General features: G+C 50.1%; 1 protein-coding gene across 4 annotated transcripts in view; it reads right to left on the minus strand.

Moving 5' to 3' along the window:
* The window catches only part of HEG1 (heart development protein with EGF like domains 1), a 90,742-nt gene that overhangs the window by 19,940 nt on the left and 48,485 nt on the right, over positions 1-22,317 (minus strand). For 3 of the 4 annotated variants that reach the window (XM_080657375.1, XM_080657376.1, XM_080657374.1), the window contains 6 exons: positions 19,087-19,190; positions 16,261-16,319; positions 15,856-16,016; positions 11,344-11,478; positions 5,091-5,133; positions 4,470-4,507 (listed from right to left, as the gene is read on the minus strand). In XM_080657375.1, coding sequence (XP_080513501.1) covers positions 4,470-4,507; positions 5,091-5,133; positions 11,344-11,478; positions 15,856-16,016; positions 16,261-16,319; positions 19,087-19,190 — 540 coding nt within the window. Of the gene's footprint in view, positions 1-4,469; positions 4,508-5,090; positions 5,134-11,343; positions 11,479-15,855; positions 16,017-16,260; positions 16,320-17,009; positions 17,066-19,086; positions 19,191-22,317 lie in introns of those variants that run through there. The other variant, XR_013960000.1, reaches the window with a different exon arrangement.

Raw genomic sequence — 22,317 nt, forward strand, 5'->3', positions numbered from 1 at the left:
GGAGAGTTTGGGGAGAGTCACACACTCGGAGGGCATGGAAACTGTGCACCCCTTCCCCCCACCTTGCCCTGGGCACCTCTAACGCCCCGCTGGCCGTGCTGGCCGTCTGTGCAGGAATCTGCGGGAGGGAACCTTCGCACGGAAAGGATGGGCTATGAAGGGGCAGGTTGTGAATATGAAAGGGGGATGGATGAAACGTCTGCGGCCAGACTAGGGTAATCTAGGAAATGATGTGAGTTCCATAATCACAAAAGGACACTAACCACAAAGTGGGAAGATGGCTTAGAGGATGGAACTGTAAGACAAACTTAAAGAGGGCAATAAGCAAATGGTAAGTTTATTATGGTAATCCACAGAGTAGCATGCCACGGAGTATGGAAAGTGACATTATAAAGTTAGGTGAATGAAAATACTGCACAGTTTACTCAATTTAATAGTAGGTTACAAATAGTACCTTCGGTGAGATCCAATTCCATACATAACGCTGGGCAGATACAGAACACCAGTGCTTCTCAAACTTGGAAATGCATATGAATCTGCCTATTAACCGAATTCACTTGAAGTCCAGGTTCTGCTGCAGCAGGACTGGAGTGGGGGTAGGGGGAGGAGGTGGAAACCCTGCGTTTCCAACAGCTCCTGGAAGCTGCTACGGCTGAGGGTCCACCCACACTTAGCAGCAAGGATGCAGACCAGTGATGTTTCACGGATGATGACACTGTTTCGTTTAGCTTTCTTCTTCCCCGAATTTATATTTATTTTCTAATTAACTTGGGATAAATACTAAAATCAATGGACATGTGTTGTTTCATGTTATGAAAAAATATATTTTAAAAAGAGAAAAAGGGTGAGCTAAACCGGGATGTCATGGGAGATAGAATAAAACTGTGAGGAAGAGCCAATATGAAACTCAAGCACAGGAGGGAGCATGCACACCGAGGAAAAGGTGGAGCATCCTCACAACAAGCCTGTAAGAGGAATGGGGCCAGTGGACACGTGGTCCAAGGATTGTTGGAATCTGGGGTATAAATAGAGACAGTTTACGTGGGAACATAATCAAAAGGAGGGCAGTGATGAGACAGGTGCAGACCTGAGCTACCCAGGAGGAGGTGGCCCTGCCAGGTGCATACGGGAGTCCAGCTGGGCCCTCACTATCTCAGAACTAAGGGACGTGAAAGAAGGGCTCGAACTGCCCTCGCAGTTTGAAGGACATTCTCTGTGAGGAACAAGGTGTGCAATTTGGACACAACTAGAGAGCTAGTGGGGAATTTTTGGATACACAGGTCATAGGTTATGCCGAAACCCAGAATACAGTAGAGTTGGACGACTCCCAGGAATGTAGGACTGAGGGAGGCTCAAGGCCATGGCTTGGCTGGACAAAGCTGGGCACCCGACTCATTGAGCTTTGGCAGAATGTGTGCCCCGAGGATGCAGAGAGAACAAGCACTTGTTGTCTGCAAAAAACCCAGCCCAACCACAGCCCCCAGGAGGCACTCACCACCTCTGGATGACAGCAGAAGTGGCAGGGGAGAGTGGTCAGAGCCCTGTTGTTTGGCACAGAACACTGAGTGACAGGCCAGACTTCCAAGGCGCCATGGCCACAGGTGGGGATGAAGTTCAGGTGTTCCTGATTCCTTCACCAACGCCCAGGGCTGGTCTCAGACCTCAGGGAACGGAGCAGGTGGCAGATACTATTTGTTATCAGCCCCTATTAGTTGCCTGGCAACACTAACACAGATCTCAAAATCATAAAGTGGTATTTACACGCCATCACTGAGTTAACACACGTGTCACCAACAAAGGTGGCCAGGAGCTAGGCTCCATCCAGATAGCAGTGTGCCCCCTGCTGGACATGAGAGCAACTTGGATAAACAGAAAAAAGTCCCTGATCAGGGAGAAATCCTGGCTACTTCCAAGACTCCACACACAAAATGGGGGGAGACACAGAAACTTACAGAACAGCCCACGGATGTAGGGGTTTGACATCTCCAGACACCTATAGTACTTAATAATCCTGGGGCGGGGGTGGGGGGGGGTTAGGGGGACCACTAGCTGCCACTTAGGACAATGCTGTGCACTCACTCCCCTTCCCTCCACCGCTAGAGGGCTTTCCCTACGTCCACTCCCTCTATGGGTCACTCTTCCCTTCACTGAGAAGTAGGAAGCATTCTCCGGTAAAAACGATTTGGGAAGTTGTTTGACCAAAGCTGGTCCGAGTCCCTGGCTCATTCTATGAGAGCCTGTCAGGGCCGAGAGGCCCCAGGAGGACGGGGCAGGTGGCCTCTCTCCCCTCCTGCTCCCTGGCTCCCCGCAGAGCTGCTGCAGCTCCACACTCCTCACCCTCTTGCTCATTCACTCTTTGCCATCTGACGGGACTATATTCCAATGCGTTACCTGCGAATGTGATGCAACTCTGTGGTGATCTCCTCCCTTAAATGATTCTTTATGTTATCTATGCCTCTCTGTTTTTAATACGTCTACTGTCTTAGGACAAGGCCCGCAGGCTAGTGCTGTAGTCACTACTGTGAGCCCCACCACCATCTCCTCTAAAGACCATGCCCTTTAGTGCTGGTACTGCAGCATTCGGCAAAACAAGTCTCAGGTATCTTACATGTTTTACCTGACTGCTCAGCCTCCGTTTTCCACATTGAAAAGTCCTTAGGTCTTCTCTGGTTTATCCTTGGGTGCAAACCACTCCTCTCCCTGATCAGTTTAAGGATGCTCTATGTTCTAGCAAAGTACTGAATCTGACGAGGGGGGCCAGGGAACCCCTGATTTACAGCTGGTTGGTCTCGGGTCCCAGAGGCTGGACGCGGGGACAGTCTTGTGGAACTGAGCCCTTCACCTGCAAGGTCTGAGTGGTGTCAGAACTGCTCGATGTGAGGAAAACCCACATATCGGATGTTAGAAGTGTTGTGAGTAAAAATCAGTTCACAGTAACATGGAGCACCGTTTGGTGTGTGATGACTCGGTCCATCGTAATGAACGTCTGCACTTCAAGCTGCTTCACGGTGCCCCTAGGAACTGCTAAAGACCTCAGGGTTATTTAATCCACCACTCAGTGGCCGCAGGTTGCTACTTTTTAAAGAAGATAATCATTCATTCTGTGGGTGCCTTCCTCTCTGAAAGTACTTCCAGTCTTTCTCTTAGACTGTCTACTGTAACCTCTGCTAGTTTGCAGTTGGGATAAATCGGATGACCAAAGTTACCGGCGATCCTAGATGAATATTTAACCCCAAATCTCTAGGGTCTGGTCTTCAAGTGACTCCACGATGACTACACCAAGACAATGTGTACTCAGGACTAAATTAGTTTTATTTTACTTAATGTATTATTCATGTTCAAAAAAGGTACATAATGAAACTTACTAAAAGAAAGTTTATGAGCAAAGAAAATATCACTGAGGACATAAAATGCAAGGTACGCCACTGGGGAACAGATATGGGGACTGTTACACATGTTAGATAAAATCGTGTTTACTTTTGGTCTAAGTAAACTTAGAATATGGACTGTTGGCATGTTTACCTATAGAATAAAGGACAAAGTGATCCTAAAATGAAGCACTGAGTGTTATTATTCCCATTCCATCCTACACCCCAGAATATCTTTCATAACTTTGAGGGTGATTCAAATTGTCAGGTTTCCATATAAGAAAATGTCAGTGAAAGTGATTCTAAATTCATCACAACTGCTTTTTTTTCAAAGAACTAAATTAGGTGTGACACACGCCACGCATGCACACAGCTAGCTACCACCATCCTACCCTCTGTGCTTCGGGGAGCACAAACATCAACAAGCAGATTCTAGCCTGAGCCCAGCTATGACTGTACTGGAGTCTCTACCCCGCCATGTTCCTCCTCCCTGCCCAGTCTGTCCTCCTCACTGCAGCCCGGCTTGATTTTCTTATCCAAACTGCCTTCCTGCTCTAAGCCTCTAGTTCCACAACAGATATGGATCAGTCTATACTCTCAGGCTGGCCATCCAAACCCCCAACAGCTTGGTCCCCTGTACTCTGCCAACCTAGTCCTCCACTCTCCACCTTCCTCTTTCTCTATCCTCAGCCACATCCACTTACACACTGTCCAGCGAATACCATGGGCCCAGGCTGCCCCGAGACCTTTAAGTTGTTCTTCCTCCTGCCTCCTCCATACCTACTAAAGTCTTCCAAAACCTGCAAACCACTCCCAGAAGCAGAGATTCAATTCTCCTTGGGTGTGGCCCCTCCTGACCTGCCTCACGCCTCACACTTAATTCACTGTAGTGACACTCCTAGCCAGGGCTACTGAGAGAGTATTTATCTCCCCCACCAGCCCTCAGTCCCTGCAGAGCACTTGGCTTTCCACACACCTCTCAGCACAGGGGCTGAGAGAACAGCGGATCTGAACTGAGGAGCGGGAGGGGACAGACACCCTGCTCGCTGACAGCCCTGCCAGGCCCTGCCCACACGGACTTGGCCCCTTCTGCATACTCACGGTTTCCACAGTTGAGACCACCAAGGCCAAATGGGCAACTGCAAGTCAACAAGGAAAAAGAACAAGAATTAGCCTCAAATCTCAAAAGAAATCATTGAGGCAATTTACTAAGTAATCCTATAGAATAAAGAGGTAATATGCAAATTGACCCTCATGCCCTCATACAAGATGGCCACCCCATGAGGTCAAAGATGGCCACCACAAGATGGCCAGCAGGGGAGGGTAGTTCTGGGCTATTGGGCCGGCAGGGGAGGGCAGTTGGGGGCAACCGGGCCGGCAGGGGAGGGCAGTTGAGGGCAATCAGGCCGACAGGGGAGCAGTTAGGCATTGATCAGGCTGGCAGGGGAGTGGTTAGGGAGTGATCAGGCTGGCAGGCAGGCAGGCGGTTGGGAGCCAGAAGTCCTGGATTGTGAGAGGGATGTCTGACTGCCGGTTTAGGCCCGGTCCCCCAGGGATCGGGCCTAAACCGGCAGTCGGACATCCCCCGAGGGGTCCCAGATTGGAGAGGGTGCAGGCTGGGCTGAGGGACACACCCCAGTGCACGAATTTCATGCACTGGGCCTCAAGTTTCTAAATAAGGTTTGTAACCAATGCATCAGAATAAGTGAACCTGGAGCCTACCTCATACAGGTTTCGTTTTCAAGCCTATATCCGTCTTCGCACGCTGAAAGAGAAAAGGACAGTCCGTGAAAGTGTCTACCTCCCTTGGCCCAAACTGGCAGCTCATTAAACACCAGCCAACCTAAAGTCCACAAGAATATTCTAGAACCACAAGGCCACAAATGGCTTTAGAATTATCTATTATCTGGGCTAAGTAATGTTGTCAGCTCAACTCATAATTTTACCAAGAAAAAAAAATTAACCTCTTTGTGGTTCTCCATTTCCCATCTATAAAGGATAAATAATAATAATATCTACCTTATAGTTTCTTGGAGGGTAAGTAAAATAAGGTTTAGCACAGGGCTTGACACACAGCAACCACTAAATAAATGTTTTAAATTATTCTGCAACAAATGCTATGCTCTCTGGGAGTTCTCTGTGGCCCCCGGGCAGCATCACATATACAGACAAGTGCTTCACCTTCTCTAGGTCAGACCTTTAACCCGCTGCTGGCCCACAGCCCCCACAAGGTGGTGGTGGCATCCTCTGGCCTTGGGTCCTAGTGGGCGCCTGTTTTCATAAAAGAGGCTTATCTGATCATCTGTGCGGGGGATTTAGAGATGAGCCCTAACCAGCACGTGGCCCAAGAACATAACCTTGAACCCTCTGGAGGTACGGCTCAGGGCCCACTGCTTCCCTGAAGGGCTGTGAGTGGCCCAGCCATCCCCCTGAGTCAGCAGTTGCTGAATATATTGGATCACAGAACACTTTCAACACTCCAGTCAGCTAACCAAACGCCCTGAGCTACAACACAGGTTTGGGTGAAAGCAGACAATAAAAAATGGCCCCCTCGACAAATCCGTTGCTGCAAGGAATGATAAAAATTTGATTCATGATTAATGTCTGGTGCATACAACAATCACGGGTGAGAACAGGTACACAGTACAGAGCAGTGATCCCTGGACAGACAGCACACATGCTAACCGTGGGACGTGATACCGCAGCGTGCACGGCTGGGAAAGCGGAGGGGCCCGCCCTGCAGGCTGCGGCCAGAGATCTCGCAGACTCCCCACATCCTCCCTTATGGATTAATGCACAATAATGTTAATTACGTAGATGTGCTTAATAGTGTTCCTCCCTCTATTTTTTAATGTTAGATGTTAAAGGTCCCTAGCATCTACTTTGTTGTCATAGGCCACAGACATCACTGGAGTTTTGTGGGAGCAGACTGGCAAACACTGTTCTAAACCACCTCTCTCACAGCAGATCCTGAGAGCTGTGAACCTGGACCGCACGGCATTGACTCCATGGAATCGCTTTTCCTGATCCACATCCTCTTGTATTCAGGACTACCTGGTATAAGCAGCAGCCCGGGCAGGCCCGACGGTAGCTACCGTGGGATGTCATGGCACTGCTCGGTCACCTCCTGAGGAGGACGCTCAGCACTTCTCTAGCCTTCAGAGTCAGGAAAGATGGGGGTGCTCCTCAAGCTGTGCTGTATTTTACGGTCCCCTCCTGTTTTCAGAATCAGGTTTCTCTGCCTCAGTGTCCAGGACGCTCAGAACTTGGACAAGGGGCCTGCCACTAGCAAACATGCAGGACCGGATGGTCTTTCTGCACAGTCACTTTCCTTCTAGCCTCAACAAAGCAGTCATTTTATTTCTCCTTCATCCTGATTTACCTTTTAAATTAAATCTCATTTTGTTGCATAAATTTTCATTTAGGCGCTTCAGTTCCTTTTGGCAACAAGGTCTAACATGATCACATCCCATGAAGGAAGGAGGAACGAGGCCCCACCTAAACCTGTGACACCTTTGGGTTCTCCACGCCCCATCTCACGTGGGGCCTTCCCTAAGGAACAAGCTGAGCATTCCTGCCTCTGGGCCGTGGGAAGCAGCACAGGTGGCAGTCCTTGTGCTACGGCAGGTCACAGAATGGGAAGCTGCCCCTGCATGCCACGGCTCTGCCCCAGTGACATCCCCACCCATCGCGGCACCAAGGCCCCCTGATGTCACACCAGTCAGTTCTATGTAAACACCTCTTCCTGGAAGTGTTTTCACATAAGAGCTACCCACCCAACCCTCATCTGCTGGGTGGGAGCTTCCAGGCCATGACTGTTATCTGGGCACACGTCATGCCCATCTGTTGCCCCACCTGTGTGTAGGCTGCTGGGCTGGGCTGTTTTCACTTAGCTTCGGAAATATCCTGACTCCAGATATGATGATGTTTCTTTATTTCAAATGGGCTCATTTGGTCATTCATCAAAGACTGAGGCGACTGTGGGCACGGTGCTGTTCTAGGCACTGCAGTGTGCCTCATCGCCACCCCTGAGGGGCTCTGACCCGTGGAGCACTGAGGATGAAATGAACATGGGACTAACTAGCATATACACTGAGTGGCCAGATTATTATGATCTCTGAACGCATAATAATCTGGCCTCTCAGTATATATATACACACACACATACACACACACTAGAGGCCCGTTGCACGAAGGCCTTCCTTCCCTTGGCTTCCAGCACCAGTTTTCCTCTGGCACCTGGGACCCAGGCCCTCGCTCCGGCCGGAGTCTGCCATCTTCGCTGCAGATTCAGGCCGGAGTCTGCCATCTTAGTCTTTGCTGCAGACTCCAGAGTCTGCAGTCTTCCTCTTCACTGTGGCCAGAGTACCGCTCCTGTAGATCCCTTCGCCCCCCGCCCTCCCTCTCATAGCAGGCGTCCTGCCCCACCCAGCCACTCCGCGCCTGGAGCAGCTGGGCAGCTGCCATCTTTTTCCTTCTAATTTGCATATTCCCATCTGATTGGCTGGGGGGCATAGTGGAGTGATGGTTAATTTGCATGTTTCTCTTTTATTAGTGTAGATATTAGAGGCCCAGTGCATGAATTCGTGCATGGGTGGGGTCCGGCCAGCCTGGCCAGGGGAAGGGGACATGGGCGGTTGGCCGGCCTGCCTGCGGGTCGAACTCCTGGTCGAGGGAACAATTTGCATATTAGCCTTTTATTATATAGGACACACACTAAGTGGCCAGATTATTATGCGTTCAGAGATCATAATAATCTGGCCACTCAGTGTATGTACAAATTGGGCTTCCCCATTGATATCCTATCTAATAAAGAGGGAATATGCTAATTGACCATCACTCCATCACAAAGATGGCTGCACCCACAGCTGAGGCCAAGTTCCCATATGGAGCCTTAATGAGCAATCAGCAGGGACCTGAGGCTACGCCCTCCCCTGCCCCTGTGGGGCTTGACAGGGGACCTCAGGCCACGCCCCCCACCCTGGCACCAGGCAGGGGGACCTCAGGCCTCACCCCCTGCCCCAGCACCAGGCCAGGGAACCTGAGGCTGCGACCCCCTGCCTGGTGGGGCTTGACAGGGGACCTCAAGGTGCACCCCCAGTGCTGGGTCGGTGGAACTCAGGCCACGCCTCCCGCCCATCGGGGCTTGATGGGGGACCTGAGGCTGCATGCCCCTGCCAGTGGGGCTTGATGGGGAACCTGAGGCTGTGCCCCTCCTCCCAGTGCTGGGCCGGGGGACCTGAGGCTGTGTGCCCCCCTGCCTGGTGGGGCTTGACGGGGCACCTCAGGCCATGCCCCCCACCCAGCAGTGCTTGATAGGAGATCTCAGGCCGTGTCCCCCACCTTGCAGGGCTTGATGGGGGACCTCAAGGCACACCCCCGCCCCGGTCTGGGCTGGGGGACCTCAGGCCACGCCCCCCCCCCCCCCCCCCGGCTTGGTGCCAGGCCAAGGGATCTGAGGCTACATCCACTGCCCAGTGGGGCTTGACAAGGGGGGGGGCTGGCCAAGTCTGGATCTAGCCCAATGGGGGGAGGGGGCGGCCGGGTCTGGGTCTCACGCGATTTTGAGGCGCATGTGGATGGGCGGGGACTTGACTCTGGATCCCATGGTGCACCCCAGACTCTGATAGGAGGAAGGTTTTCATATACATTTTACTAATTTTCTTTCATCTCTGTCACTTCTATTATAGAAAAAGGGAAAATAGCAATATTAAATTATTTCCTCTAATTAATCCCCTTTTAATGTGCACGAATTTTGTGCACTGGGCCACTAGTGGAACACAATAAAATTCAAGCCTCTGTCCTTTTAAGAAAAATAAGCAATGAAGTCCTAAAAACACTTTTGTTCTCTTGCAGGAAACTAAATAAAGCCCTGCCAGTCTTGTCCTGTCATTTGCTGCCCTATGGTCCGCTGTTCATTTGGCAGACATTGCTAAACCCCACAACATGCTGATCATGTCCTAGACACAGGTACCGCCCTCAAGGGACTTGCCGTCTGGTGAGAGGAAGAGACCTGCCACAGGTAGTTGGAATTCATCACAAAGCCGGTATGATGGAAGGAGGCTACAATACCTGTGGGAAGATCACCTACTTTAATCTTACAGATGGTTAGAAAGTCTGGTAAAGGCACTGTAAAGACACGTGAGACACTGAGTGTGTGTGCGCGTGTGTGCATGTGTGTGCGCGTGTGTACACGCGTGTGTGTGCACGACAGAACAATGCAGCTATGCTAGTGTGCAAATATGAACTGCAGAGATTTAGAAAACACACCCACACCTCTACCTCCCATTTATACAGGGGCTGACCCCTGATCTGCGGTGTCCAAAGGGGACTCACTTTAAATACGTCTGTGCTCCAGCACCAGTGGCCAGAAGATGTCACTGCTGACCCATCAGAACCCAGTGGACAGGGCTGTGACCAGGGAGATCCCACATGTACTCAACAGAGGCCTGAGGGCTACAGACGAAAATCTAACTGCAGAAATGAGGCTGCAGAGGCCCTCGGCAGCAAGCCCACAAGCTAACCACGGTTTCTTTATGCTGCTTCTTGGGTTATCCCTGGATAAACACAGATCGCCGGGGCCTGTGTCATTGCATCTGAAAAACCTCTGACAGCTATGCCATCACTAATGCTAGTCTGCAGGCGACACAAATAGGAAACTGCTGACTTGGAAGCAAGGGGAAGTGGCCCGGGCCAGCCAGGAGCAGAAGTGGCAATCAGAAGATCCAGAGGCGCGGCGTACCAGGGCCAGCACTCTATATGCCTGCACTTCTGCCACTTCCCTCTCCCTCCCGACAGCCACGCTGTCCCAGCGGATGGATTTTAGCAGAGGTCACCTTCCCACAAGGCTCAGTGTCTAAGAAGGGCGAGGACCACTTTGCATTAACCCAGATAAGATGGAATTAGGAAGCGTCATCTCTTTGTATGAAGGCGGCAGCCTGATGTGTTGAGGAACACCGTGAAGCTGCCCATCACGGAGCACTGGCCCTCTTCTCAGCGCCCACCGCAGGGCCTGCATGCAGAGCGGAGGATGTACATGACCCTAAGCCCCCGGTCTGACGCTCAGGACGACAGCGCTGCCCTCAAATGTATTTTTATCCTCTCCTGACAGAATGAGTCCTCTAGCAGGCAGTCCTGACAGCTGTAAGCGGCATGCCACTTTTCGCAAGTATGCGATTTGACTCTGATTCCAGGACACCCATCACCAGCCAGTGTTGGCTGCTGCAGTCCTTCACAGTCAGGGTACACCTCACTCTGGACCTGGGCTCTACCCTACACTCACTCAGCAGACTCTAATCTCAAACTAAATGAACTTCAGCCTCACCTAAAAGGTTTGCGGAATTAGCTTTCTGTCCTTAAATACTTTATGAAACCTTTAAAAACTAAGGCTCATTGTTCAACAACAACCACCTGGGTAAAATACAAGAGCAATGTGGATGGCTTCCACAGTACCACCGTATGTATATATTGCCCTCTTTAACGCTTAGAATATCAATGAAGTGTCACTACACCCATTTCACAGAAGAGGAAACTGAGGCTCAGCGAAGTGTAGTGACTTGCCCAAGATGATACGTAACCAGGGAGGCCAAGGTGGGCTCTGCTTGGGCCACAGCTGCTGCTAAAAGGTACAGCCTGACTCCATACTTGTATCACCATTTAAAAAGATTAGCAGACAATAGAATAAAGCTTTGGGAATTAAAGAATTTTTCTAACTTCCTTAAAGTGGGGGGGGAAAAAAGGCGTTGCCGGCCACAGGCATTCCATTCTCTTTTCTTTCCCTTTGAACCCAGGGGTCAGGCCAGTGCAGGGTCAGAGATAACGTTCGTTGTTATTCCAAGGAGGTAATGTATTCTACCCTGCTGCAAGCGAAACAACAAGGGCCGGTTACCCCCAGCTTAGAGCAGGCACCCGGAGCAGGAGGAGCCCCAGCAGAGAAAAGCAAGGCGGTCACAGAGCCCGAGAAGCGGCCAGGCACCTCGGCAGGAGTGGTCCATCTTGTTGAACTGGAAGTAGCCCGACTTGCACTGGCACAGCGCCACCCCGTCCAGGTCCATGCAGACAGAGGTCTCCTTGTCACATTCCGGGGTCTTCCGCTTGCACAAGCTGCCCGCTGGAATGGAAAACAAGACAGTGAGACCAAACAAAGCCTCCTCCACCTCCGACCTTAAGACACATGAACTCTCTATGTCAAGAGGCTCCGAGGACAGGTTTCCAAAAAGCCTGCCGGTGCACGCTCCTTGCCCAGGTCCATTCTGCCTTCTGCCCCTCCTCCCCGTCGGCCCCCAGGCCTCTTTACTGAGCGTTCACACAGCATGCCGAGATGGAGAAACCCAGAAGAAACAGGGAGCTGGCTCCAGCTCCGGTCCACTGCAAGGACGGCCCTCGAAGGTGTGGGATCTTCTCATGTAAGGACGGAGTGGGGAGATCACACACACCCCGAAGCCGAGACCATGCTCCACGGAGAAAGCTGAGGCGCCTGAGCCTCTGTCTGTGCAGCCTGGGAGGCACACCTCACAGACGGTGGAGGGGCAGTGGAAGATGACCTGCTCTCTGCGGGCTGTAGTTTTATTGGGTCCCCTGCCTGCTCCCCCACTACACTGACCATGTCTCCCGGCTTATTCATCTCTGGGTCTCCAGCACCTCAGAGACTGGTCCAGACGCAGTGCCCGATACACACGTAGAAGGTTCCGTCGGACCTTGTCACCGTGTCACCACGAGAGATAGGCAGGCCGTGAAGGCGTGCATCTTTCAGGCTTCCTACCTCCTTCGCTTTAAGGCCCTATTTCTTCCATGTGTACCCACCTGGCTGTGTCCAGCCCTGGGTGTGTGGGCCATGTTCATTTCACGGATGACAAAGCACCATTTCCATTAATATCAAAAAGCTCTCATGTTGGGCATGTGGCCTCTCTGGGATTGTATACATTGGCCCCCCCGGGATTGTACACATTGGACCCTCCCTGGGATTGTACACATTGGACCTCACTGGGATTGTACACATTGGACCTCTCTGGGATTGTACACATTGGACCCTCCTGGGACTGTACACATTGGACCTCGCTGGGATTGTACACATTGGACCCTCGCTGGGATTGTACACATTGGACCTCTCTGGGATTGTACACATTGGACCTCTCTGGGATTGTACACATTGGACCTCGCTGGGATTGTACACATTGGACCTCGCTGGGATTGTACACATTGGACCCTCGCTGGGATTGTACACATTGGACCTCTCCTGGATTGTACACATTGGACCTCTCCTGGATTGTACACATTGAACCTCTCTGGGATTGTACACATTGGACCCTCGCTGGGATTGTACACATTGGACCTCTCTGGGATTGTACACATTGGACCTCGCTGGGATTGTACACATTGGACCTCTCTGGGATTGTACACATTGGACCTCTCCTGGATTGTACACATTGAACCTCTCTGGGATTGTACACATTGGACCCTCGCTGGGATTGTACACATTGGACCTCTCTGGGATTGTACACATTGGACCTCTCTGGGATTGTACACATTGGACCTCGCTGGGATTGTACACATTGGACCTCTCCGGGATTGTACACATTGGACCCTCTCTGGGATTGTACACATTGGACCTCTCCGGGATTGTACACATTGGACCCTCTCTGGGATTGTACACATTGGACCTCGCTGGGATTGTACACATTGGACCTCTCTGGGATTGTACACATTGGATCCTGTCTGGATTATACACAGCAGATACAATGAGGGTACATTCCACCATCTAAGGTAAGTCCCTCCCCAAAACAACACATGTAATTGGGGTACACAGACAATAGAACAAAACTATGAAACCAACGGGAGAGTAAGCAGTAACTTAGACCTGTGTGCAGGGCACAGCAAGCCTGACATGTGCTGCTGCTGTTGGCAGATAAGAGTAAGTTCAGATGGGGAGAGAGCCACGGACGGGCAATGTGTACATGGTGCCGTGAGGATGGTCTCCCCTCTCCCACCTTAAGGAAGACACCAACCTATTCAGAAACCAGTTCTCAACACGGCAAAACTCTCCCTGCCTACCCCAGTTCTGGTGACAGGAGCTGATGCCCACACAGTGTGGGGGTGGGGGAGTGGGATAGGGGTCCCAGCATCAGCCTCCTTTTCTGAGTCCTGAGAGCTTGGGGCCTGGTGGATGGCCTAGTCACAGGGAGGTAAGTTTAGGACACAACTTTGGTTCTCAACACCAAATTTCCTGTCTTTATCAGTGAAGGCTGACGTGCTAAATCAGAACCTTGTTTGTGTGTGTGATAGAATTTCCTTTGTTTATTGTGAGAAGTCTGTATTTAAGGGAGAAAAATGAAAAATCTCACCAAGCCAATACTGCAAAGCTGGCAGCAGAGAGGTCCTAAAACCCCGCAATCCCTCATCTCTGCTTTCTGAAGGTGCTGCCAGTTCTCAAGCCTTAATCTGAAGAAGTACCTCCAGGGCCAAGGCGGCCAGGCCAGCTCCAGCCTTGTCCAGCAGCCAGCCTGAGGTGCCTGGCCCGATTAGATATTCTCTGTCGCTCATGTCATGTTTTCCTTTCATCCTGCCCCTTAATCCAGCGTGCTGGCTAACTTCTCGCCTGGCACAGAGGCAGATTCCTGGGAACGCAAGGGAAGCTGGCCCTGCCCATGCAATGGAGGAGTTGCTATCCTAAAAATTCTCAAAGAACAGAGTTTTTCTACCATAAATCTATCAAACGGAACCAGGCAGAGCCCCATTTTCATTTGAAGCCTGGCGATGTGATTGTTCTACATTCCCAGTTCCCATGGTCCTTCCTGGGCATGACATCCGCCAGACAGACAATGAGAACTTATGTAAGTCGAAGGCTGAGACCCTGCCAGGGGGATTTCCAAGGATTCTAAACCTCTGGAGACATGAGAGCTTGCAGGGTTCCGAGAGGAGAGGAAGTACGTATTTTGTGAACTGAAGGGTCAAAGCCCGCCTTTCCCATGGCCGCGTCCAGAGTAGTCGGTGCTGCCCAGATGTTGGAAACACCCAGATGTCAGAGCCTGAGAGCTCCTGCCCGTCACGCCCGCCTCCCTAGCCCTCGGAAAGGTGAGTGAGAGACCAAGCTGGGTGTGTTGGCAAAACCTGGAGAAGACGTGGGACTCAGAACAGAGATGCGAGCCTGCATTGAGCCAAGATGCCTGGCTGTCTCTGTCTTCACAAGCTCTGGAAGGAGAGACAAAGTATGGGGACCAGCACGTGTGGGGACGAGGGGGAATGTGGGATATCTCTGAATCTTATTCTCAACTTTGCAGTGAACCTAACACTGCTCTAAAAAAATTAAAGTCTTAAAAAAAAAAAAAAAAAAAAGGAAACCCAATAAGGAAAATAGGGGCTTTCCCATGACCCACACACATCCAAACTGGAAGAATGGGAGTCAGAGAGGGGCAGGGCTGCTCTGAACAGGACCTTAGGAATCCAAGTATCTGGCCTCTTGATTTGCAATGCATTTACTGGGGATAAAACGTAACCTCACACCATGCTGACCACCTAGGGTGCACTCGGTAAGTGTTTACTGAATTGAAAGGTCCCCTTCCTACTCACCGAGGAGGACAACTGGGGACCCTTGAATCACAAAAACAAACAAAGTAAAACCAAAGAGCTCTCGACTCGGAGTTTAGAGCAGTCAGTCCACTGGGACATGAACTTTTAAGCTAACCCCCCAGTGATGCTGAATGATAGCAACTGCCACCTACAACTTAGGCCCAGCATCTGGGACCAGGTGGGAGGCCCACACAGATTCCACATCCTAACCGTGTAGGGAAGGAGCTTAGCAGAGCCGCTCCCATCACTTAGGAGACGGCACCAGGGACAAGCCCCTTTGCGAGGAAGCCCTTTGATTCCAGCAGTTTTCCCATCCCAGAGGCAATACCTCCAACACCCAAATTTGAACTTGTCTCTAATCCCTCACTTCATCTGCTTTCCACTAGATGCACCGCAGAAGCTTTTGACAAAACAGATAAAGCAAGAACAAGAACAGGGAGATTATCCTGACCGACACTGGGCAGCTGGCGACAGTGATCTGGCCTGTGTCTGTGCACTGGTAATCTGCAAACCAACACACATGGCCGGTCATATCCCCCAGGCTGCTTTTACTTAATGGTTTATCACCACGAAGGTTTGGGGTATTGACGAGCAGGTAATTCTGTGTGAACGTCTGACTCCCCAGAGAGAGTAGGAGCTTTTCAAGGGAAAGAAGAGTGGTTTCTGCTTCATTACATCAGCTCCTGTGTAGGAGTAGAAGGGGCAGCAGGCCAAGGACCAGGCGACTTCAAGACTGTGCATGTGCATGCCTGCGTGTGCAAAGGTCCGCAGACACAAAGGTCTGTCATGTAACGCCTGTTCCAAAGACAGCTTGGCTCTGTGATGAGCTTGCTTGAACTCGAGCCCCGACTGCCTTGCCCTTCTATCCCAGGTGTGTGCCTAACCCTATGGGCGGGGTCATCCCACAGGGCCGTCCCCTCACCTCTAAAGATGCGCCTCTGCGATCCCAAGAGCTGGCAGACCTCAGCAGAGGACCTGCAGGAGTTGGCACACCTCTGCATCTCGTCGGCCAGGTCAAACAGCGTCACGTTGGAGGCCAGGGAGAAGGTGGTCTGCAGCGACAGGACCACGGCGCTGGACTCTCTATGGGCAAAGCGTGCAGGTTTTTAATCGCTTTAAAACGACATGTGGGCCCCAAGGCTTTTGAAAAATGAGCCGTTATCTCCATTGCCCAGCGAGGGAATGAATGGGACGGCATGAAGGTCCAGTGACTTTGGCCCTGGGTCACCCTGTGGCTTGGTCAAAAGAGGGCCCGGGTTTATTGCTGCCACCCATGTGCGACTATCCTCCCCCTTCTATAGACTGGTTCCCAAGCGAATGCACTTACCCTGAAGCACGAACTGTGGATCGGGTATAACCAGGTAACATTGAAAAACACATATTCAGCTGAAAGGAAGAACAGGTTTGTCTGTTAACTGTGAGCTAGACAAAAGCCTTAGAGCTGGAACCGATTTCCTATTCTCGGTATTAAACAGGCATTTTCCAGCCATCAAGTTGTCAGCAGGGGGCTTGACAGAGGAGTGGTGTGCTTTTTGTGTTCCCTTCTTAAATGCCTTCCTGCGCCTATTCTGTGGCCCCGTGAGTACAAAGGGAGAGAGGCAGAGAGTGAATCAGTGGGGCAAGTCTTGGCAGGGGCGGATGTTCTCAACAGCACCCTTGGATGCAAAACATCTTCAAAGCAGCAGATCTCTTCTAAGACCCAGGGTTTCAAGAAACTCCGAGGAAACTGTTTATTTGGACTTCGCATAGTGAGCCTCATGAAAAGGCTGGTTTCTTTCCGCTGCCCCAGGTCTGGCAGGTCCCAAGCAGGCCCCTCCTGATGTACAGCGAGTTGACCCAACACAAAGACAGGTCCTCGGCAAACATGGGAAATTACATTACGTGGGTCAAGAACCCTTTTGTTGAGAGCAAACTATGAGTGACTCTGCCCGTTTGCCTTGGGCCCTCAGAGAGAGCAGGAAACCCCTCAGGGTGTAATGAAAGCACCATGCCTGCTTTCCCTGTCCCCCCCCTCCCCTACACACACACACACTTTGGGGCCAGGGATTCCTTCCAGGCAGCAGAGGGTCTCAATACCTTGGGCAGTGCAGATGCAGCTGGCCTCCCAGCCCATGTGCCAGGTACATCTCGATCTTCAGAAGAAGGATTCAAACATGGAATGTTATCAGACCTTTATGGCTTCGTATGACACTGCTTTTTATTTTGATAGGCAATGATTTATTACTAGCATTAGTTCTTAAGCTTTCCCCCTCCCAGGTAAAGACAGATGTGGCGCAGTTCAGAACAGAATGGCATCTTGGGAAGGGCCACTTGAGTGGCTTCTCCAGTCACTGCTTAAATCTCCACTATTTCCTGGGGTGGGGTGTCACTTCACTAATAAGGGATAGGCTGATATTGGGTCCAACTTAACAAGTCAGAGCAGCCACAGAGCGCTGTGTAATGGAAGGACTGCACCCGGGCACGGGGCTCTCAGCCCTGTGCTATCTTACAAGGAAAGACTAACCAAGAGGCAGGTGAGGTGGAGTGACAAGAACGCCAGGTATAGGGTTAGAAGACGTAAAAGTAGACGTAAAACCTGCTGTATAGTAAAAAATTAAACCCTGCCCAAAGGGAGGTCTGGCCTGAGGCTCCTGGGAGGTAGTTCTAAGCCTTTGGAATGGCCTGCCTTTGTTTACCGGGGGCCTGGGCCACTCAGATAGTCTAACAGCATGATTGATGGTGAGGGCTTTGAGTTATATGGGAACCCCTGGGCCTCCAGAGGGGCTGGAGCCCAAGGTCAGGCCTATGGGGAGTTGACCATGTCTAGGTCTTGGCTCTAACGTTAGTGTATGTGCTGCTGAAGCGAGCACAACATATTGGCTCTAGCCGCCAAGACTCAGGCGAGCTTCCCTGGCTGGCACACTCCATGAATACTATGCACATCATTGCCCAGAGGCGTCAACCCTGTGCGTGGCCCCGTGGGGAGAGGACAACCGAAGCGCCACATCTGGAACCCTCCGGGACCCTATCCCACCCTCTCTTCCCTTGGCTGGCTGTACCCTGGACCCGTTCACTGTAACAAGCCATAACCGTGGTGCAACAGCCTCGGGCACAATCTGTGAGTCCTAGTGAATCGTCAGATCTAAGGGTGGTCTGGGGATCCCCGAATGTGCAACTGGTGTCAGGCCTGAGGGTGGTCTGGCGGCCTGTTCCCTAACCTGGCACCTGCTCAGTGTGAGCTCAGGCAACATCATCAGCTTCCAGGGCCTCCGTTTTCCATGTGTCCTGGTGTCAGAATACTCTTAGTGAGGCACCTGTCAAACCCTGTCAGAGCAGGTGCGCGGGAGATATGGAAACAGAACTGCAATCTAAAGTTCGCAAATGAAATCCACAGTCCTGTAAAATCCTTGAGGTTTTGGCTACTACACTAACTCTCACCCATAAAGAACAAATAAAACTGAAATCAGAAATAGACTGATCTCTAAAACTTATTTTAATGGCAAACTTTGGTTTTCTAGACACCAAATCTTAGACTCAGCAGCTGAGAGGCAAAATATACGGTTTCATTTCATCTCTTCTTTCTTCCTCTCCATTTTCCCCTCCCTCCCTCCCTCCCTCCCTTCTTTTCCGTTTTTTCCCCCTGACAAAAAGTAAACCGAGAGGGAAAGGAGGATCAAAGGCCCCTCAATAATCTATGCAATGAATTCTCCCCCTGGATAACCAGGACGAACTGCTCCACTTTTGGCATTCCCTTGAGAAAAAGAGTGCTCGCCTCTCCATGTCCCTAAACCCAGAGAACGTCACACACAGGTCCGCAGCAGGAGGGCTAGCGGGATGTTCTGGGCCTTTCCACTCCACCAACAGCTTTTACAGGTTCACGTCATCTACCTGTCTGTGCCTGTCAGTTTACACATGGAAAAGAAACTGCAACCCACCGGCAAAGGCTGCTGGCAAGGACACATTAGAAGAAACACTCCCACTGGGGACCGCTGCTTCTCAACACCTCCCTCTGTTCCAGAGAGGCCTTTTATTCTACCCCCAAGTTCACCTTCCAAACATAACAGAAATGAACAGCCCGGGAGACACAGCTGACCCCCAGGAGGCTCCCAATTCTGAATGAAATCTATTCTAGAAAACAAAGGACCGGAAGGAAGATGCCTTTCAGAAAACTTACCGTTTTGGTGACCTCATTTTCAACTTCATGTAGGTCCGAATGTTTTTCAACGGTGGAATTAGGAAACGTTTTCTTTAATTTAAACTCTGTCACAAAGGTTCTAACTGCAAATAAAAACATAACCTGTTAGGCTACAAGGGAGGTTGACCTACACAAGGCTGTGTGTCTGTAAATTTCCGGCTTTACCCCACCTCAAAGACCACGTCTGTGCATTTCTTTCTTTTTGAGGGTGGAGACCACCTCCTCTCTCTGGGCTCCTCTCCACGCAGGTGAGCACCTACTGAGATGAGCTGATGGCTCAGACTGAGGAACCCTTTGGGTGAGAGACTCCAAGGAGCCCTTTGTGTGGGAGGGAGGGCTGCTGAGAGGAGCCTCCCTGATGCCTCTCTAACGGCCTTCCCATAATAGATGCCCAGTAAAGCTGTGGCAAAGAAGGAAGATGAGCTGGCCCAAAACTACATAATCCCAGGAGGGAGACATGGAGCTAGACACAAAAAGTGCTCCTCGGGCCCCATAATGCTTTATTTATTTACTAGAGGCCCAGTGCACAAAATTCATACATGGGTAGGGTCCCTAGCAGCTGTCGGCTAGGGCCTTCCTTCATTCCACGCCGCCTCCTGGTGGTCAGCGCACGTCATAGCTAGTGATCGAACTCCTGGTTGGTCAAACTCCCAAGGGCACACTTTGTATATTAGGCTTATATATATATAGATTTCAGAGAGGAAGGGAGAGGGAGAGAGAGATAGAAACATCAATGATGAGAGAGAATAATTGATCAGCTGCCTCCTGCACGCCTCACACTGGGGATTGAGACCACAACCCGTGCATGTGCCCTGACTGGGAATCTAACTGTGACCTCCTGGTTCATAGGTCAATGCTCAACCACTGATCCACACTGGCCGGGCATAGCGCTTTAGAGCAAGCATGTCAAACTCATGGCCTGCGGGCTGCATGGGGCCCACAACAAATATTTTTGTGGCCCAGTCAATATAATGGTATGTTAGAAACATTTTTAAAAAATTTTGTAACTTAACTTTTACAATATCCTGGTATACATAATTATTAGTAATGAACTACAACGTTTGCTAATGACTGATTACTATAATCGTGTTGCATTCATTTCCCTTTCACACCTTACTCACAGGCGCACCATTTCTCCCCACTAATACTAGCAGCAAACATTTTAGCAGCCAATGGCCACTTCATTAGTCTTGGACTGACTTGTTTGGTGTGGGCTTGAAAGGAAATATTTCGCTTTTGGAGAACAAGAAAAATAGGTTTATTTGCGTTACGCTTATTAATTTGTGCAATTATTCAGTGTCGGGTCAGTTAATGTTCAAGAAAAAGTATTAATTTTTATTAAAATGTTCTATTATTTTATGTTAACAATTACTCATTTATTTCAGCCCTTTGTATTCAGCATGTCTCTATCGAAATAAACCTACGTTTCTATGAAAATTGAAGCTTCTGTTTTTCTGCGGCCCACATAAACTTACACCTTGTTTATTTGGCCCGTGTTAGCCTTTGAGTTGGACATGCTTGCTCTAGAGAGAGGAGAGCTCCTGCACTCCAGGTCTGTCACCAAGTTGACAAGTCCTGACCTTCAAGGGCATGCTTAGGTTTCCTCTTCTCCCTAGAGTCACCCCATCAACCCCTATTCCTTTTGTTCAGAGGAAATGCCCTCTTTATCACTGTAACTTCCCAAGGTTGCGCAGCTCCCAAGAGCCAAAATGAACATTTAACTTCATGTGTGTCCAACTTCCACGTTCCTCTACACCTCAGCCCCCCGAGGAATCTGATATTCTGGGGATAGTCACGGGGCTACAAAGACAGGCTCCAAACCTCTGTAAGGGGACCCCACTCCAGGGGGCTGCCACCACGATCATAAGCCATGCAATGAAACGACCCATATTCAAGATAATGTTGGATTCAGACGTGAAAGAGAGCAGCCCCATTTTCAAGGCCCACGTCACTCATAAAATAAAATTCTAGTTAACATCAATTTGTGCTGATTGGGCCTGAGGGGAATGGAACTTACAAACAGGCAGCCAACCAAACATTAGTATATAGACTGTTTTATATCTGGTTCTTATCTTCCTTTATATTAAATTCTTACCTTCCCCTCTGGACAGGAAAAAATAATAACCCGAAATACAGAAACCCCTGAAGCTGCTTTTTCACAGAAAAAGGCTCACAAATGAGCCAGGGAAAACATTTAACATCTTATACTTACTGTCTGAAGCCCTTAATCCTTATTTAACATCTTTTTGCTTGTTCTACAGTTCAGTGGAGCCAGCTGCTTAGGACTCTTTCTGAGCAGCAGGGAGCTCTTTGAAAACATTCTTGGCCAAATGAAAGCATTTTAGCATGCTCTAATTTGCATGTTCCTCTGATGTTTATGAACAATGAAGTTAAATGACTTGAAAAGGGAAAGATGATTGTTAACACAATTGACCCACTCTCCTCCCGATACTGGTGCCCCTGGGACACTCCACACACAGGCTTCCAGAACCCTCATCTGCTCCTTCATCTCATAGGTCCAGGCTTATACCCAGACGCTCTGCATAGAAATATACAGATTGCAAATGCTAAGAACACAGATCTCTCCTGAATCACGACAGTAAATGCGACCTCCACTTTCAGAGTGAATGTGCACGTGAAGATGGCATCACATAGCATCCTCCCAGCCCTGCACTCTCCCTGGCACACAAACATCCTCATGCCTGCAGTTACATCACCTGGCTTTCAGGCAGCTTTTTAAAAATATGTATTTATTACTATCAGAGAGGAAAAGAGAGGGAGAGAGAGACAGAAACATCAATGATGAGAAAGAATCATTAATCGGCTGCCTCCTGCACATCCCCTACTGAGGATGAAGCCCACAACCCGGGCATGTCCCCTGACCGTGAATTGAACCGTTACCTCCTGGTTCATAGGTCAACATTCAACCACTGAGCCACACCAGCCGGGTTAAGGCAATTCTTTACTTCAAATTTAACTACTGATTTACGCAGGTTATTGAAACGATTTTTTTAAGACCCATACTTTTTCCTTCGTATTCAGAGTAGTTTATTATTTTCATTGCTTTCAATTCTGGTCCAAGCGACCCAAGAGGCTAAAGACTAATGTTAAATGATACCTCCCACCTGGAGGACTCTACCATTTTCTTTTCTTTTCTTGGGGTGCTCCTGAACACTACCATTTTCAAAACTTGCTCAAATACATTATTTT

This window comes from Plecotus auritus (assembly GCF_963455305.1).
Source record: "Plecotus auritus genome assembly, chromosome: 2".
In the NCBI taxonomy this organism is placed as follows: domain Eukaryota; kingdom Metazoa; phylum Chordata; class Mammalia; order Chiroptera; family Vespertilionidae; genus Plecotus; species Plecotus auritus.